We start from the raw sequence: 19,141 nt of genomic DNA, 5'->3' as shown, positions 1-19,141 counted from the left end.
AAATATGCAGTTTTATCACACAGCACAATGCCACAGATGTTGCAAGTTTTGAGGGAGTGTGCAACTGGCATGCTGACTGCAGGAATGTCCAGAGCTGTTGCCCGTGAATTGAATGTTCATTTCTCTACCATAAGCCGTCTCCAAAGGTGTTTCAGAGAATTTGGTAGTACATCCAACTGGCCTCACAGGCTCAGACCACGTGTAATCACACCAGCCCAAGACCTTCACATCCAGCATCTTCACCTCCAAGATCATCTGAGACCAGCCACCCACACAGCTGCTGCAACAATCGGTTTGCATAACCAAAGAATTTCTGCACAAACTGTCAGAAACTGTCTCAGGGAAGCTCATCTGCATGCTCGTTGTCCTCATCGGGGTCTTGACCTGACTGCAGTTCGTCGTCGTAACCATGATACGCACAGCATGATAGCAGCATGATAATGCACGGCCCCATGTTGCAAGGATCTGTACACAATTCCTGGAAGCTGAAAACATCCCAGTTCTTGCATGGCCAGCGTACTCACCGGACATGTCACCCATTGAGCACGTTTGGGATGCTCTGGATCGGCGTATACGACAGCGTGTTCCAGTTCCTGCCAATATCCAGCAACTTTGCACAGCCATTGAAGAGGAGTGGACCAACATTCCACAGGCCACAATCAACAACCTGATCAACTCTATGCGAAGTAGATGTGTTGCACTGCGTGAGGCAAATGGTGGTCACATCAGATACTGACTGGTTTTCGGACCCCCCCAATACAGTAAAACTGCATATTTTAGAGTGGCCTTTTATTGTGGCCAGCCTTAGGCACACCTGTGCAATAATCATGCTGTCTAATCAGCATCTTGATATGCCACACCTGTGAGGTGGATGGATTATCTCGGCAAAGGAGAAGTGCATACTAACACAGATTTAGACAGATTTGTGAACAATATTTGAGAGAAATAGGCCTTTTGTGTACACAGAAAAAGTCTTAGATCTTTGAGTTCAGCTCATGAAAAATGAAGGCAAAAACAAAAGTGTTGCGTTTATAATTTTGTTCAGTGTATATATAAAAAAAAAAATATATATATATATATATATATATACACACTTACTGTATATATATATATATATATATATATAATTTTATTTTTTTATGAAAAATCCAGTCATCAATAGATAATGCTCTAGTTTATCTTAAAATTTCTCTTTGTGCATTTTTTAAAATCCAGCAATGAGGAATGAAGTGCCAAATAGTAATGAACCCCATGGAAATTTTGTGCATTTCTTCTATTGTTATTGTTCTTGGTTAAGCAACAACAGCTGACATTATTACTATTTCATTTGCAGAAGGACCAGTAATTTACGGTTCTCCAGAGATTTGCTTTGTGTATATTGAATTATGTCCAGTAATTGCGTTAGTGGAACAATATTTACTAAGCTCGGAGTGAAATCTATTTTTTGTTCATAACATCAGTATTCTATACGTTATCTAACCTTTCTAGGTCATTGAAAGAAAAAATGGATTACAAAAAAACGTTTCTTTCAAGGAAAACAGCCATTGTAAACACAGGTAAATGATTCTGAAAAGGTTCAGAACCTTTTGTTTGTGTTTGTTCACTATGCCCTGTAGGAATTGGAAGAAAGGTGAATGTTAAAGGGATAGTTCACCCAAAATGAAAATTGTCATTGTTTCCCCAGCCTTCATGTAATTCCATGACCTTATTTCTTTGGTGTAACACATAAGGAGAAATATAGCAAAATGTTCTCACTATTGTTTTCCAAAACAGAGTACCAGGGATAGCCGTGGTCAACATTCACTTTCATTGTATGAAAAAGAGCAGCTTTTGTGTTCCACAGAGGAGAGACAAAAGTTGGAAACAACACGAGGGTGAGTAAATGATGACATTTTTAAAGTGGAGACAGTTTTCCAGTTGATGCTACTATTCTTACAGTATCATTATGTGTATGATAATGGTGTTTCACCTTTAAAAAGATAAATCCACACACAGTATTACATTACAGCAGATAGTGAAGGGTTAATAGAGTCTTTTCCCCACCTCCCACTCCCTCCCATGTGATCAGTGTTTTGCCTCACTCTTCTCCCCGCTTCCATAATGGCTGTTCGTCTTGCAGTGAGCTCTGCAGAAAGAAGGATCGGATTCAGTTTTCTGAGGCCCATGACAGTGGCCACAGACGTCAGGAGAGGGGCAGTGGGTAATGCTGCTGCTTCTGTCACTGTCCAGGACAGCCACGGCAAGCTCAAGACTGTGGCTGACCTCCCAGAGATCAAAATCTTTAGGATGTTGTACACAATGATCATTAAAGGGTACATGAATCGCATGCATGAGCTGCAGGTACAGAGAGATACCATAGTTATAGTTGGTTTATCATGTGACTAAATGATTTATGCCTCCCTTTATGTATTCAGACTGTCACTGTTTTTACCTTGAATAGAAAGGAAACAGCTGTCTTGCCTAATTGAACACTTTTAAATAATTCAGTATGCTAGTTGTGTTCTCAGTCTGAATTTTATTTGTGGCTCTGAAACAATTATAGTGCAGTTTATCTCAAAATCAACCAGATATTTCTTCACTAGGACATCTTCTTTGTTCTTCACCACTTGTTTTTCATCTCTACAGTTATACAAAAGCCAGGTTTATGGCCCTTTGTACAAAGTGAATGCTGGAAACCTCCAAACCATTTGCATAAACAGTGTGGACTTACTGGAGGAACTCCTTAGAAAAGAAGAAAAGTTTCCTTCCAGAGGACACATGAATGTGTGGAGAGAGCACCGTGACATGAAAGGCATCAGCTACGGCCCTTTCACAGAGTAAAAACATTTGACACAATTGTTCTGTATCTGTAACATAGGTTTGTTTTGTAACACATACATTATGCAAGACTATGTCTGAAGATTTTCTAAGGCCAAAGTGCATTTGGCTTATGTAGATGTGTGATGTTATGTAAACTTATGAAGTTGTGCTATTTATTGTTGCCTTTCTGAAAAGACAATATGTTCTTCAACAGAGAAGGAGAGAAATGGTACAAACTGCGGAGAGTGCTGAACAAACGCATGCTGCATCCAAAGGACTCTGTTCAGTATGGAGATGTGGTCAATGCAGTGGTCACAGACTTCATCAAACGAATTTACTATCTGCGGGAGATGAGCCCCACTGGTGATCGGGTCTCTAACTTGACCCGTGAGCTTTATCGCTTTTCCCTTGAAGGTATCTCCTTTCCATAAGCGCTTGAAATGAGATCAAATCAGACAACAGAACATGCAACTTGCTTACAGATTCCCAAGGGTGTTACTGATTTCTCACAATGCCCTAAATAGATGCAAGTTGCCATGTTCCCATGAGGATAATTAGAAGCCAGCCTGACACTATACTATTATATTATGCGCATACCAATTTATGTAGTTCTTTACTGATCTTTTTCTCATTCAGGGATCTCATCCATTCTGTTTGAGACACGCATTGGCTGCCTGGAAAAAGAGATTCCAGCCGAGACACAAGATTTCATTAATTCTATTGCACAAATGTTCACCTATAACGTTCATGTGGTGTTGCTGCCAAACTGGACTCGAAATTACTTGCCATTTTGGCAGTGGTACATTAATGGCTGGGAAGGCATATTCAAATTTGGTAAGCTTGTTAGGTCAAACATCTTCTTGAGATGAGATACAGGCAGTTTGGTGATGTATTGTCTTTATGGATTATGCAAAGCCAGAAAAATGATTGACATGAAGATGGAGGCCATTCAGAAGCATTTGGATGCAAATCAGGAGGTTGCTGGGGAGTATCTCACCTACCTGCTTTCCAATGTCAAGATGAGCAGTAAAGACGTTTATGGAAGTATTTCTGAGCTGCTGATGGCTGGAGTGGACACAGTAAGAGAGATTTAATGTATCGTTGACTGTTTAAACAAAATATGCATGAGTTTTGAAATTGTATTTTTTCCTCAACATGATCCTTCATGTTCTAGACCTCCAACACTATGTTGTGGGCACTGTATCTCCTCTCAAGAGATCCAGAAGCTCAGGAGGCTCTGTATCAGGATGTAACCAGAGTCTTAAAGGGCGACGGAATCCCAACAGCACAGGAAGTTAACAGCATGCCTTACCTCAAAGCTGTCATCAAGGAAGCATTAAGGTTGAGAATTATTTTGAGTAATATAATACATCTTTAAGAAGTCAAAATAACATTTGACAGTGGCCAGCCCAAACAGCAAATTCGGCATATATTATGTCTGTACTATGACTATACTGCTCAAATGTTTAGAATAAGTAAAAAGCCATTTAAAAGAAGTCAAGGCTGCATTTATTTGATCATTAATAATTATTCCTGTAATAGCGAAGCTGAGTTTCCAGCAGTCATTACTCCAGTCTTCAGTGTCACATTATCCTTCAGAAATCATTCTAATATGCTGATTTGGTGCAAAAATTTCTTATTATTATCAATATTGAAAACAGTTGTGCAACTTGATGTTTTAGTGGAAACTGTAATACACTACCATTTTAAAATTTGGGTTGAGCAAGATAAAAAAAAAAGAAAGAAATTAATATATTTATTCAAAATTTCTATTTCTAATAAATGCTGTTTGTTTGTTTGTTTTTCTTAACTTTCTATTCATCAAAGAATCATGAGAAAATGTAATATGGTTTCCACAAAAATATTAAGTCGCAGAAACTATTGATTAAAAGAACCAGTATTAACAAATAATAATAATTGATAATAATTAAATTCCAAATCAGCATATTAGAATGACTTCTCAAGGATCATGTGACACACTGAAGACTAAATGATTGCGTTAAATGATTGCTGAAAATTGCTTTGCCATCACAGAAGTTATATTTTATATATATTTTTTAATTTTTTAATGTGTATACTGTATATAGCATAAGGGACTTCTTTCAGAAACATTCGAAAATCGTAATTACTCTAAACCTTTGACCAGTAGTGTAATTGCGTATTATATAATCTCTGATTGCGTATTATAATCTCTGTAATTTCATGTGCAGGATGTACCCTGTGGTGCCCATGAATTCTCGTCTTGTTTCAGAAAATATTGTCATTGGAGGATACTTTTTCCCTAAAGAGGTAAATTGTTGTAAGGAGGTAAAATGTTGTTAGGATGAAAAAAGAAGAGTTGCCAGTTCAGAAATTGGCATCACTAAATAAACTGTTTTTTAAACAGACATCATTCAGTCTGTGCCAATTTGCAATGAGCCACGATGAGAAAGTCTTCCCAGAGCCACGAAAGTTCAAACCTGATCGCTGGCTCAGAGATGGCAGAACAAGACCCAACCCTTTTGGGTCAATCCCATTTGGCTTTGGAGTCAGAGGCTGTGTTGGCCGTCGCATTGCTGAACTGGAGATGCATCTGGCTTTGGCAAGGGTAAGGGTTTTTAAACCTGTTCCAGATAGTTATATTACATCGTAAATTGTGCTTTTTATTGTATTTTAATTGTATCATTTCATTCCAGCTTATCAAGTTGTTTGAAATCCGACCGGACCCAACTGTCGGTGAGGTTAGGGCACTCACTCGTGGAGTGCTTGTGCCAGACAAACAGGTGAACCTCCACTTTGTGGAGAGACAGAAGACATCTTCTGAACCATAGCTAAAGAATACAACCATTTCAGCAAGATATAAGCTAGTGTGAATCATGTGAATGTCAACTACTTTACCTCTGTCTGGATATAATTCTTTTGTGTTTAGGAATATGTAATATAAAGGACCCTGTATAACAAAAAATTTCTCACCCAATTTTGTATAACTCTTGTGATTAAATTGTTGTTGTGAATTGTACATGAACTTAAAAATCAATTAAACCTTTTAATGAATCCAAAATCTCTCTTTTGTTATTGTTCAGTATTAGTTAAAGGGGAATTGTGAATATTTATAATTTATCACCACAACAGATAAATATTGGAATGCAACTGATAGAAGTTAAGCAAATTAAATTATGCAACAAATGATATGACTAATGAAATTATTAATATATCACCTTTAACACACACACACACACACACACTAGTTTCCATGTTTTGTAGGGACATTCCTTAATGGTTTTTATACTGTACAAACTTACCCTAACCCTACCCCTAAACTACTCGAAACTTTCTGCATTTTTACTCTTTGACTTGGACTAAAGTTGTGATATCTTCGTAGTATATTTCTCATTTGTGCATATCTGTTGTCTAATCTGCATATTATAAAACCTAGATGGATATATTTTTTTAAAGGCTCATTTATTTTAGCCCATTCACCTACAGTACTTCTCTTCATCTAATGGTGTCATGCTCTTGCCTGCCTGTAGAGGCCGCAATCGCTCGAAACTCTCGTTGAATCAAGGCTACAGTTCACGAAGAAGAGAAATCAACATCCTGTCTGACTGCGACGAGAACAGCACCGAGGTATTTAGTTGTTGTTGGGGTTTTTTTTCTCTCGATTTGAGTGTTTTTGACTGTTGTATATATAATGTAGATATATGAAGTACATTCAAATATTATTAGCATTCAGGTGGTTGGTTTGGGAGTGAAAAGTTAAAACGTACTCAGCGTTCAGTACTTAGAGCAGCATTCGTCTTCGTTATTTCCTATTTGAGCTCTTAAAACTTGTTTAATTTGGGTTTGTACATATTACGCAGAGATTATTTGTTATATAATTTATAGGTTTGGTTTTAGATAAACTGGATAGTCATAGGTAACTGTTTTGTATCTTTGTTTTCGAGGTTTCAGAGGACGTTGGTCATGACCAGCTGGTGATTTGCCCAGAATCACATCAGTAAATCGTAACAGTTGCTGTTTCAGCCATCATGAATCCTTCAAACTTCTTTGGTAGACCACAAACTGCCTTTCAGGCACCAAACAACACTAATCAATCTGGAAACCCATTTCAGTCCTTTGCCCAGCAGAACCCAGCACAGGGTGTTGGTTTTGGACAACCCTCTGCTTTTAGTCAGCCAGCTTTTGGCCAACAAACACCACAGCCACAGTCTGTCTTCGGCCAGACGCCTAGTTTTGGCCAGACCAGTGGGTTATCACAAGGATTGGGGCAGACGTCTTCATTCGCTTTTATGGGAACAACCCCAGCCTTTGGGCAGTCGAGTTTGGGTCAAGGCACACTTGGATTTGGACAACCACCACCACCTTCATATTCTCAAGCTACAGGACAGAATCAGATGTCTGCTTTTGATCAGACCTCTGCTTTTGGTCAGTCTTCGACATTTGGTCTTTCCTCCAGTGCCTCGCAATCTCTGACCAGCTTCAGCAGCACTGTTACCAACCAGCCCAGTTTTGGTCAGCTTTCAGCCCTCTCTGTACCCACTGCCACATCTAGCTCCTCAACAGGGGGTAGGACTGATAATCCAACTGGTGGGAACCAGTTTAGTTTCAAGCCACCCAATGATGCCGTTTTCAAACCTATTTTTAGCGTCAGCCCCGAACCTCCCAGCTCAAATCTGTCTTCAGTTTCTGAAACTGTTGGATCGTCCAAGCCTGTAACTAGTACTATGGAGAATTCCTCCAGTGGTTCGCTGTTCTCATGTGTAAAGCCGAACGCTCTGGGCTTCAGCTTCTCACAGCCAGCAGCAGCTCCATCTGTCTCATTTTCCAATGCAAATTTTTCACAAAAGGAGACGCTCGGTGGTGGCAACAACATTCAGTTCACCTTCTCTCAGCCAGCCAACCCTTCCGGCAGCAGTACGCCTGCTTCTCAGCCCACGACTCCGTCCACCTTCAGCTTCACAGCACAGAGCCTTCAGTCTCAATCAGATAGCAAAATACCTGCGTTTGTTACTGGCATTGGATCCTTTGGATTTGTGGTCCCAAAAACTGAAACGCCACAAAGAACGGAGGATAGAGCAGGTGATGTACAGACTAGTGGAGGAGAAGCGGCTTTTGTGGGTTTTGGCATAAAACGTAAAGAGGAGCCAGTTGATCCTAATGCAACTAAAAGCGATAGTAGTGAGGCTGGGGCAGATGGACCAAGACAACCCGCCAAACGCCCGCTGCTGAGAAGCCGTGGCCCAGCTGGAGGGATTTTTCGCAATGCATTGTCTGAGCTAATAAAATCCAAAGTCAGTCCAGTGAATAGAGAAGATCATCTTCCAGATAGACCAGATCCACCCGGTCCAGGCAGTGATGTGGCCACTACACCTCCAAGATCTCAGGCTCCCACAGTGCTGAAAAAAGCAGAGGAAATTTGTAAGTTACATGTCTTTTCTTGTGATTTTCTTCAGGAGTGCACCAATATCGAAATTTGATTATTTTCACGTTAATTTTCACGTTAAATTTCTATACTATTGTGAAAATAAATTGAAGTGAATTAAAAGTAAATTACAAAAACCAAAACACTTAAAACTCAAAAGCTACAAGTAAATTTAGACATTACAGCATTTTAGTGTACAATATCATAAAATGGATATTGATTTTGAGATTTGTTGATGATTACATTTAACAGTGTTATTTCATTATTAGTTTTCTTAAAAATAATTCTATGTGTGTCTGAGGACAACAAAGATAAGTTGTTAAAATCATGCATCATTAAATATTCAATATCGACTGAATCTGATAAATGTAAAAAAATAAATAAAATAAAAATCTATAATATGAGTTTGTAATATACCTAATTTTTTATCCTAAGCTATTTTTAAATAATTTTTCTTGCTAACATTTCAGCACTCATGCCTGAAGCACAGACACACACTCCAGGTAGACGTGCCTCTCGAAAGGAGAGCACAGACAGTTTGGGTGGTCTCTCTCCTACTGATGCCACTGTTATACAGTGCAAAGGCATCCCACCCAACCTCAACAAGAAAGACCTCATCATACAGCATTTTCGGCACTTTGGGAAAGTGCTTAAAGTGTATTGCAGGACTCAGAAGAATCTGGCCATCGTGCATTTCCAGGATCACGTGAGCATGTCTAGTTAAATACATAATACAAAATGCTCATTGCCGCAAAAGTAGTTACATTTAATGAATGTGTTTGTGATTAATTAATTAATCTCTCTTGCCTTCCAGACATCTGCAGCCAAAGCCAAAAAGAAAGGAAAGCAGTTCCAGAGGACTGAAATTCAGATATTTTGGCAAAGGAAAAAGCAAAGTGAGTAACATCACTATTACGTTGTTTGTTTGCTGTTCAATTAAATTAAGTAAAAATCTTAATTTGGTAAATATAAAGTGTTGGTTTGGTTTTGTGGTATTGTTAAACTGCAGAAGGCTATTAAGTTTTCTTAAGGCTATTCTTAATAATTGAACCATTTAAATTAAAATATATTGTGGATGAAAATATGATTTAAAGAAATGATCAATGAATGCACTAACAGTGTTTATCAAGAATAAAAATGTCGATTTTTAATGTCATATAATGCTTGGCATAGCTTCGAACTGAAACCTCCACTGTAACAAATCTGGCCCTACTAAACTTGTTTGAGGTCAAGTTCACTTTTTCACATTTGCATTTTTTTGGCTGCTAAAAGTTACAATACAAATCTAATTTAACAACACAGGGGTCACAGGAAATTAGAACATGATAGCTTTTTTTGGCTTTAAACTGATTAACGTCTGAAAAAAAATCTTGGGTACACGTTCAACATGAGAGCTGCTGTTTAAATGTGATTTTATACCTTGTTTTAGCCTTAATTTAGCAGAAGCACTAAATGGTAACTCTCATACTGTTATGCTTATGAAATGATTGTCATTTACAGGTCCAAGTGAAAAAGCTGCTAGACCTTCAGAAGTCAAAGATGTGACGGGGGACTCAGAGTCTGGGGCTGCATTTTTGCAGTCTTCCCCTAGTCGCAAGCCTCTTCCCAGAGCAGTGCCCATCAACACCACTAGCTCCCTTACTAAAAGGTAATTTAAGGCATGTAATATCAAGCAGTCCCTTTGCATGATTCTTATTTGGCCTAATTATTTATTTCTGCTTGTTGTTTTATGTTACAGCTCTCCAATCCAAAAATCGTCTGTTGCTAAAACACTCCAGTTTGAGAGTGAGGCACCATTGGAGTCAGTCTCAGAGGAACGGAGCGTAGAACGACCTATTATTAACCTGCCCTCAGTACTGCAGCCTCTGATTGGTCAGGTAGCTGAAACCGCAGAGGAGAGATACCGCCTCCTAGAGCAGAGAGACAAGATTTTACGTCAAGGTAAAGCCTTAATTGGCTCTGATACTATCTAGTACTGAACTTATTATAATAAAGTAAATGCAGCATTTAGTATTATTATAGGATTATAAAATAATATTGTATGTGATATTGTTTATGCTGTTTGTTTTATTTCAATTTATATCCGAACATAAATGATGATAAATGATCTGTTTGGCAATAAATGATCTTTTTGTCTTTGAAGCTCGACCCAAAAGAACAGACCTGGATATGTCCAAAGTGTTTGTGGGAACATGCCCTGATATGTGCCCGGAGAAAGAGCGGTATATGAGAGAAACCCGCAACCAGCTGAGCATCTTTGAAGTTATTCCAGATACAGAGAAGGTTTGTGATAATCATGGTACAGTCCAGTAATGATCTGGACTCCAAGTTTTCATTGGAGTTCTTGGCCAAAGTTGAATGTTTTGTGATAAAATCTGAGTAAATCGACTAAATCCTCCCCTTCTGCTTAGGTGGATCATTTTGCAGCTATCAAAGAGTATAGCAGGTCTTCGGCCGATCAGGAAGAACCACTCTCTCATGAGCTTAGACCACTTTCTGTGCTAAGCATGACTATGGACTACCTTGTAACCCAGATTATGGACCAGGGTGAGGGCAATTACCGTGACTGGTATGACTTGTCTGGAACAGAACCAGAGGAATTCGGAAGGTGGGCATAACTTTAACTTTAATTGCTTGATTTAAGGCCTTATTTCTAAGTTGTCTAACTGCTGATTTTAATTAAAATATTTAAAACCGATTGAAATAAAATGTCAATGTGAATATTATTTTGCAGTTATGTCTATTTTGTAATAATCATGTGTCTAAACCTCTCTTGCAGGACATTACGCAGCAGCATCTATGTGATCCAGAAACAGTATCGCTCATTGAGAAATGTACCCGTTTCCACATTCACTGTGCCCATCACCTCTGCCAGGAACCCATGATGTCTTTTGATGCAAAAATCAACAATGAGAATATGACAAAATGCCTGCAGAGTCTGAAGGAGATGTATCAAGACCTAGCTACTAAAGAGGTGTACTGCCCAAATGAAGCAGAGTTCCGCCAATACAATGTGTTGCTTAAGCTCAATGATGGAGATATTCTTCGGTAAAACCTTGCTTTTGTCATCTTTTATTTTGGCAGTAAAGCCAAAAATACATTGCAATAGTCAAGGCATTCCTTTAGTTCAAACAGTAGATTAGGCCTGTTTCACTAACAATACCAAATTTAAGGATTCAGTTCATGAACTAATAAAATGTAAATGAGAAATACACATTTGTAATATACATATTTGCAGCGATGGAATAAAGGATACAAATGGATTTGTTTTGTGTCAATGCAGTGAGGTGCAGCAGTTCCGTAAAGAGGTACGGGAGTCTCGAGAGGTTGATTTTGCTGTGCAGGCCTTTGCAGCACTCAACAGCAATAACTTTGTCCGGTTCTTCAAACTTGTGAGTGCAGCTTCCTATTTGAGCAGCTGCATACTTCACAGATACTTCAATCAGGTAAATGCATCTTACCCAGAGGGTAGTTTTATAGCCAGTATTTATGAAGTACTTTGGCATTTGTTACACCTTTGAGTTTCTTTAATTGGAATGGGGTTTTTTTTGTCTCTGTTTGATTAGGTGCGAAGCAAAGCACTGAAAATCCTCAATGTGGCCTTTACTGTTGGATCCCAAAGATCCACCATTTTCCCAGTCGAAGACTTTGTCAGAATGCTCATGTTCCGCAATGCCACTGAAGCCACAGACTTTATTCAACAGTTTGGCCTAACTATCAATGATGGGTATGTCCTACATATTTTCTCTGTTGTCTTGATTTTTACAAAACATTATTATTTATTTATTTTTTTCTTTTCTCAGTGCAATAGTGTTCAAAGTTATTTTGGAGATGCAGAATGTTTGGAAACTTATTTTGTCTCTCATCCAGCATGGTAGAACTTAGTCGCACATCCTATCAGGAGCCTGATTTCTCCTTACCGCAGAGGAAGTCTGTGGTCATTGAGAGGAAGAGAACTGTTCTGATTGGTGAGGTGGTGAACGGTGGACCACTGCCCAACCCACCCCAGCACAATCCCGTTTGCAGCTTCGACTTCAACAAGAAGTACACAGGAGACGGTCTGTCTTCTGAGCCTCCACCAGCGGCCCTGAAGGGTGTGAATGCACTTTGATTCTTAGTTCATTAGTGAAAATTAGAATATACTTGTACTTACTGTAGATATTTTAATCCTCGTCTTTGGCAGCTCATCCACAGAGGCAGGAGTTGAAGCCATTGATGGACCCTGACTCCAGGTTTCAGGTGACAACAAGGCTTCTGGCTGAACCACGGCTGTTTGTGGACCACTCTGGCACGACAGAGCCTGTAAAACCTGACGACATGGAGGAAACCGGAGAGAAGAACCAAACAGAATTATCTCTACCTATGGTGCCACAGCTGGTTTTCCAACCCATATTAGCCCCACAACCAGTCCGACCTCCATCTCCTCCACCCAAGCCAGAACCAGCGTACACAGATCAGGTGAGATGCTTTTCAGTCTTAACTGAAAAGTCCTACACTATGGTACATGCATAAGCTCATTGCACTATGATCTCTGGCAGGATATAATAGCAGAGGTGGATGCGGTGCTTAATGAGGTAGTGGAAGCCGAGGTCTCTGATATAACTCATGCAGCTGCTGAATGTGTGTCTGCAGCCCTCAGGTAGGAACTTTTTCTTTTCTAACCCACAGGTTTTATTTGTCAGCCAGAAGATTTCACTTCCATAAAGCCAAAACATAGTGTTTGTTTCTTAATGTGTCTGCTCATGTGTGTTCTGCAGTGTGAGTGACAGTGAGTTAGAAACAGTTGTGACTGAAGTCTTAAATCAGCTGCTGAGGGAACTATCTACGGCAGAGATAATCGCTGAGAAGGAGAGAATCGCAGAGGAGAAACGCAAGCAGGAAGAAGCCAGGTGTGTGAAAGACCCTCTCCATTCATTTTTTTAAATTAGTGGTGTCAAACGATCAATCGCATCCAAAATAAAAGGTTTTGTTTACGTAATATATGTATGTGTACTGTGTATATTTATTATGTTGCCTATATAGAAAGACACACAGTGCATATATTTTGAAAATAATTGCATGTATTTACGTGTATACATTTATATTCATATACATTATATCATATATGAACATATTTAATATATAAACGTAAAATTTTACTTAAATATATACATGCATGTGTGTGTATTTTTATATATACATAATAAATATACACAGTTCACACACACATTATGTAAACAAACTTTTATTTTGGATGAGATTAATCGTTTGACAGCACTATTTTTAATACAGTGGTTTTGTTTTTGTGTATGTTAAGTTCCCTTTTGAAATGGTCTCTCACATTGCATAAATCTAGGGGCTAACTCTGTTTTCCTCTGAATACTGGATCCTGATTTGTTAACGTTTGTGCAGCAGCAAAAATCATTGGCATTTCAGGCATTTCTGGTTATGTTTAGTAACCAGAGCGTTTTTAACCCTTTTTCCATTTTTTGTGTTTGATGTCAGGCGGAAGGAAGCTTTTCTTGATCAGTTCAGCGGTGAGCTGTGTGCTAAAATCAGTGACGAGGTGCTAACAGAGAGCATTAGAGCGACCGCAGAGGCTGAAATAAGGTACCACATCCTACATAAATATCTTCCTGAGGTTGCTATTGTCTGTCACCTTTGGCTTCTTCATTAACAGTTGTAAGGATTGGTTTTGTACAAGTCACATTTCTCCCTGAAATTAAAAGGGGGATTGTTTTGACTAAAGGAAATGAAACCATTTATAAGATGGTTTATCTGACATGATATAAAAAAATTAATCTAATATTTTTATAATATGAGCTTAGATTATAGGAAGGAGGTTTTTGGGGGGATGGGATTATGCTTCATTTTAAATAATGTCACAATGCAAACGTTTATACATTAAGACAATTTTAATCGTTAGGCTCAATTTATGCAAAATGTTTATTTTATATACATTTATTATAATATTTCTTCATTTTGATTTTTGGGTGAAACATGACTTTTGACAAGTATTCGTGATTCATCAGTGAATGTGCAAAATTGGTCATGCTCTTCTTCATTTCCAGGCTTGCTTTAGAAGAAAAGGCGGCTTGTATTGCCCGCTGCTCAGCGGAGGAATGCGACAGCATAGTAGAGGAGACGCTGGCTGAGCAGTTGGCTGCAATGACACAAGATATCCTGGACAACGAGTTGAGGCGCATCTGCAAGTTCATCAAGAGGTTTGAGTAGCTTATTTCTCTTTATGTGTATAAAGGAAGCCCTGGAGCAAATATGTTTAACCTGTATGCATACACTCTAGGTGGCGAGATGTGGTAGCCGTGCGTCGTCAGCTAAAGAGACAGATGCGTGGTTTCCCTGCAGCCCCTGGCTGTGTAGATCCACGGTTCAAACTGAAGGCTCTCGTACCCAGTGCCCCTATGAGCCCCTCTCTGGACCTCCTGGCCCAGGGGATGGTCAACCTTGGTAACTCCGGGAACATGGCGGTTTCCTGCACAAGGTCTGTTATTGGAGATTTCCTTTTTTTTTTTTTTTTTTTTTTATTGTGCTTTGATTTGTTTGTTTTTTTGAATGCAACTTAATGATGGTTCCTGGCAATTAATTTTAATAATATAGATTGCTGAAAATGAGACAAGAAGCAGTTCATCAAATGAAAGTGTCCTACTACTACAATCTCTTACTGAGGTAAGTACAGTGTGGCATAGATGTGCAGAATGCAGATCATTTTTTATCACCATGATTTTCTGAATGGTTGATTATCCTTCTTTGGCAGTGAGCGTGTATGGATGCCTCTTGACCTGCCCACTCTTGTGGCAGAAAGCACCCCTAATGCACCTGATAGAATCTTCTGGAAAGCCACACTTCTATTGCCAAGCAACTGCGATAGTGACATAACCTATGCCAGCAGGTAATGAACGAAACTGTGGGAAAATGTCTTAATGTAAAATTAAAACTGACCTCTCTTGTTTTTTTATGTTTGTTTCCATGCAGGATTCTGACAGACTGGCTTGAGGTTAAATTGGGTAGAGGAATCCAATCTGAAGAGAGTGAGAAAGAACTCAAAGGGCAACTGAAAACACTGTGCATTAGTCACAGCTTGACAAATATTAGGGGACAGACTCACAAAGTTCACATTGCTATAAAAGTAAGCTTCAGAAGGAATAGTTTTCCCAAAAAATTACAATTCTGTCATTATTTACCCAGTTAAAGTGAGTTATGGAGGAGAAAATGGACCACAGAAGGAAAATTCCAGCTCATGAAATGCTTATTAGTATCCAGTTATCCAAATGTCTCTACATTGACATGATTAACACTTGTGTTTGTGTGCAGGCATGCCATGGCCCTCTGAGTGCAGAAGACCAGTGTCTGCTGGAGGAACAGAAGGAGCTCCATGGTACCAACGCTCTGCTGATGCTACTTCCCTCTCTTAACAGTGCTGGACAGGGTGAAGAGGATGAAGATGTGTCCCTGCTCTCTGCACTCCTTCAGCTGAGGCAGGTGCAGCAGGCCAGCTGCTGGCACTCTCCTGTACCACTGGTTGTGGTGGTTACTGGCAACCAAGAGGGCGGTACCAATGATCATGGTTTGGAAGAAGGCAAGTTTTGAAGGAAAGACTTAGTATAGTAGACAAGACTGTTAAAGACTGCAGTCTGATTAATTCATTGTCTCTCTTTCACAGCACTCATGTTGAATATGTTAGTCAAAGATGGTCTCATCTCTGAATACATCTTTGTCCACGTACCAGCAACCCTCACTGACCTGCAAGGCTCCGAGCAGGTTAGTCTGCAAAGAAATATTGAAAATACACAGTTGTTCTTATTTATTATAGTTAAAAAATATTTGTGTTAGGGATGCATGATATGTGTGGTTGTATTGGTAATCACTTATAAATGTGAACTTTTTAATGCTATAGCTATTGGCTCAATTGGTAAAATAGGGCGATATAATTAAGGTGATAAATCGTTGCCAAATAATCATCAGGGCCCCACATATCAAGTTGCCTTTTTTTTTTTTTTTAAACAAATAATTTATAATGATTACTTAGTCTATCATTTTTAAAAAACATTTTTTAAAAAACATTTTCCATTTACTTTTTTAAAGAGCATCTAAAGTTAAAAGTAGTTTCCTCTCTTGCACATAATGTTTGGTGGAAGCATGGATGGATCTAGATGCTTAATTTTTTTCTTATCAGGGAAAATGAGGAATGATGTCTTGAATGCTTATTGAAAATGTACTTACACATTCTCTTTATATAATTGATCCACTTCAGATGAGTCATGTCATCAGGTGGCTTGCCGCCCGTTCTCCCGCTGGCCCAGCCCTGTGCTCTCAGACCCTGCTGCAGGTTGTTGAGTTAGGCCTGTGCCGTGAGTTCTACTCCAGACTACAACGAGACAAGCGGGACAGGAAACATGCAGGTCTTCCGTCTCAGCACCCGGAGCCTATCGTGCATCTCTGTAACAGTGTGCTGAGTTTCATAGCAGGTGTGGTTTCGTCAGAGCATCTGTCCAGTCTCTGCTGGCCACCTCCTGAATTCTCTCTCCCCGAGAACAGTGAGCTGATTCCTCACCAGGCTTGGAACTCTCCAGAACACCTGGAGTGGCTGAAGAGAACCATCCTCAGCCGGCAACTTCCTGAGTGGGATCTGCCTCCAATTGGTGGTAGGTTCCAATCCTTGAATTTGTACAATTTAGTAGTTATCTTAATTGAGAGAAATCAAAACTGATCTCTTTTCTTATTTCTCAGCCTCCTGGCCACATTTGTGTGCCTCGATATTCCAGTACGTATCCCAGATCCCTACCTCACCCTTAAGCCAACCTATTCTAATGTCCCGCCTGGAGAACCTGCTAAGAAGAGTGAACTACCAATACTTTCATGTGAGTGATGCAGATGAGGATGACTATGAGACGACTGGACCGTCCTTTCACGAAATTCCTTGGGACGATATCATAAGCCTGTGTGTAGAGCATCGTATGAAGGACTGGAGTTTGGAGACTCTGGTGGCAAAAGGTGAAAATAACAGATTGGTAACGTAATGCCAGTTATGAGCTTTGAACATGTTCCATTGTTAAGTGTATGTTTTAACTCTTCACAGATGCCCTCATGGATGATGGTGAGATTTTTGTATATTTTAACAAAGACAGCCTGAAGAGTTTCCAACCTCCTCATAGCTGGATAGAGGCTGTGAAACAGACATATCGGGAAAAACAGCAGGCCTCAGAAGTGTAACTATCACTCTTTTACATATGTATTATTCACAGTATAATCATATATAGCGTAATAGCCTTACATCAAACTAAATTTCAACGTTTTCTTATAGGTCAAAAGTCAGGCCCCTAACCACGGCCAGACATTTCCCCAAACAGAAGCTTTTTCAGAGTCACATAATCACAGAGGAATGGCCTATTGTTCGTGATGCTGCACAAATTCCCATATCGCAGCACTTTGAACAGATTATCTCTTCCATTCGCGATATGAACGCTGAGGGCCAGAGGTTAGCATTAACAATATTAATATTAGATTTAACCATGTTGGCTAACCAATGTTTGTAGTAACCATTTCCTAACATGTGTCTGTAGGATCGGAGAGCAGATACAGCGTCGGATTGAAGCAGATCCTTTACGCCCTTCATCGTTTACGCCCTTTACGCCCTTCATCTCTATGCCCGTAACCATGACCCCCTCCCGAAAGCTCCCTGCTGCTGGCACTGTCCACATACAGGTAGAGTTATACCAGAGACACCATCACAACTGGATTAATATACTTGCATTACTATAATTGCATTAAGTCTCTATTTTTGTGCTCTTTAAAGGAAACACAAACAGCTGACCTGGTTAAGAAAATATCATCTCCTTGCAAAAGACTCTTTGATGCAGACAGCACACATAATCCCATAATGGAGCGACTTCAGCGTACTCTCTTAAATGTTCAGGAGATGAATGCTGAGGGCCAGAGGTTAGGTTTAAACTTTTTTTTTTAATGCACTAAACTGAGTTTTACACAAAATTGAGAAGATATAATGATGCATTATGGGATTTTGTCTATTTTATTCATTTTTTCCTCGTGTGTATCTAGAATTGGAGAGCAGATTCAGCGCAGAATTGAAGCAGATCGCTTGTCCTCTGCCTCTTTTCCTCTCTTCCTCCCCTCCACGCTCCTCTCTGCGCCTCCCCTAGTTAGGACTTCCTCTTCCAAGCGCCCTTCTGCTACCATCCACCTACAAGTACAGTATTCTAGCATAACTAAGGATACTATGAAGTTAAAAAGCAGCTTTCATTATTAATGCCTTAAACCTGCATTTGTTTTTTATTTGAAGGAAGTGGAAACGAAAGATTCTGTTGAAAAAACTTCTGCATCTTTTGAAAAAAACAGACCGTTATCTTTGTTCCAGCGTTTGCAGGACTTAAAAAGAGAGTTGTCAAGTCAGAAGGAGGAGGAACGTGTGTGTGACCTCAAGCTGAAGTGTCTTTTAGACATTGTAGAAAACTGAAGATGTTTGAATATAACAGCATCTGCTGAATGCCTCTTCTAGTCTCCCAATTTGAAAGATTTTTGTAAACATTTGTCTTTTGTCTGCTGCTTATTGGTCTCAGCTGTTTTATTTTTGCAGTTTTAAATTTTATATTTTTTTGATTAAAATGCTTAAGTCATGTGCCTCATCCATTAGGTTTAATTAAATCTTAGTGTGTGTATCTCCTTGTACTTTAACAGTAATTTAGAATTTGTTCATTTGTTTTCATACATACTTTTCCCTCTTTCTGAATAATAGAGTTAAATGTATTTTGTTCATCCCAATAATTCTGTTGTATTTAAATGTATATTTTTGGACAACCATAAAGATAGTTTTTATCAAACTACTTATTTTGTGTATTTTTTCCGCCTAATATACTGAGATGTTTTTGTTCGTATTATTACAGGCTAACCTTTGAATTGCGAATTAACATGAGCTGATTAATTATT

The 19,141-nt window shown here is 39.2% G+C and overlaps 2 protein-coding genes across 3 annotated transcripts; both read left to right on the top strand.

Annotated features, from left to right (window-relative positions):
- The first annotated feature begins 1,779 nt into the window (after positions 1–1,779).
- LOC131547049 (sterol 26-hydroxylase, mitochondrial-like) lies at positions 1,780–5,833 on the top strand. 2 transcript variants are annotated; one of them, XM_058787300.1, is made up of 10 exons: positions 1,780–1,874; positions 2,120–2,340; positions 2,626–2,816; positions 3,014–3,213; positions 3,436–3,633; positions 3,715–3,878; positions 3,974–4,140; positions 5,010–5,088; positions 5,186–5,386; positions 5,475–5,833. In XM_058787300.1, exons 1-10 carry the CDS (start codon positions 1,814–1,816, stop codon positions 5,607–5,609), a joined length of 1,617 nt encoding a protein of 538 aa, XP_058643283.1. In that variant the 5' UTR covers positions 1,780–1,813; the 3' UTR covers positions 5,610–5,833. The 2 variants fall into 2 exon arrangements, with proteins under 2 accessions (XP_058643283.1, XP_058643284.1); XM_058787301.1 differs by lacking the exon at positions 1,780–1,874 and having other exon boundaries at positions 2,065–2,340.
- Positions 5,834–6,309: 476 nt separating this feature from the next.
- Positions 6,310–19,035, top strand: mcm3ap (minichromosome maintenance complex component 3 associated protein). Its single transcript, XM_058787429.1, is given in 32 exon segments — positions 6,310–6,405; positions 6,723–8,196; positions 8,671–8,906; positions 9,015–9,096; positions 9,701–9,848; positions 9,939–10,141; positions 10,344–10,483; positions 10,612–10,774; positions 10,777–10,808; positions 10,980–11,248; positions 11,484–11,646; positions 11,767–11,927; positions 12,071–12,294; positions 12,384–12,658; positions 12,739–12,839; positions 12,958–13,089; positions 13,685–13,789; positions 14,251–14,403; positions 14,484–14,681; positions 14,798–14,866; positions 14,955–15,089; positions 15,173–15,326; positions 15,512–15,776; positions 15,861–15,958; positions 16,452–16,842; positions 16,928–17,191; positions 17,277–17,406; positions 17,502–17,675; positions 17,761–17,902; positions 17,994–18,136; positions 18,257–18,404; positions 18,498–19,035. Coding segments are annotated over 31 exon segments (6,462 nt in total). The 5' UTR covers positions 6,310–6,405; positions 6,723–6,806; the 3' UTR covers positions 18,672–19,035.
- Positions 19,036–19,141: the final 106 nt, after the last annotated feature.

The sequence above is a fragment of the Onychostoma macrolepis genome, chromosome 09 (assembly GCF_012432095.1).
Source record: "Onychostoma macrolepis isolate SWU-2019 chromosome 09, ASM1243209v1, whole genome shotgun sequence".
In the NCBI taxonomy this organism is placed as follows: Eukaryota; Metazoa; Chordata; class Actinopteri; order Cypriniformes; family Cyprinidae; genus Onychostoma; species Onychostoma macrolepis.
This window is presented reverse-complemented; position numbering and strand designations above follow the sequence as displayed.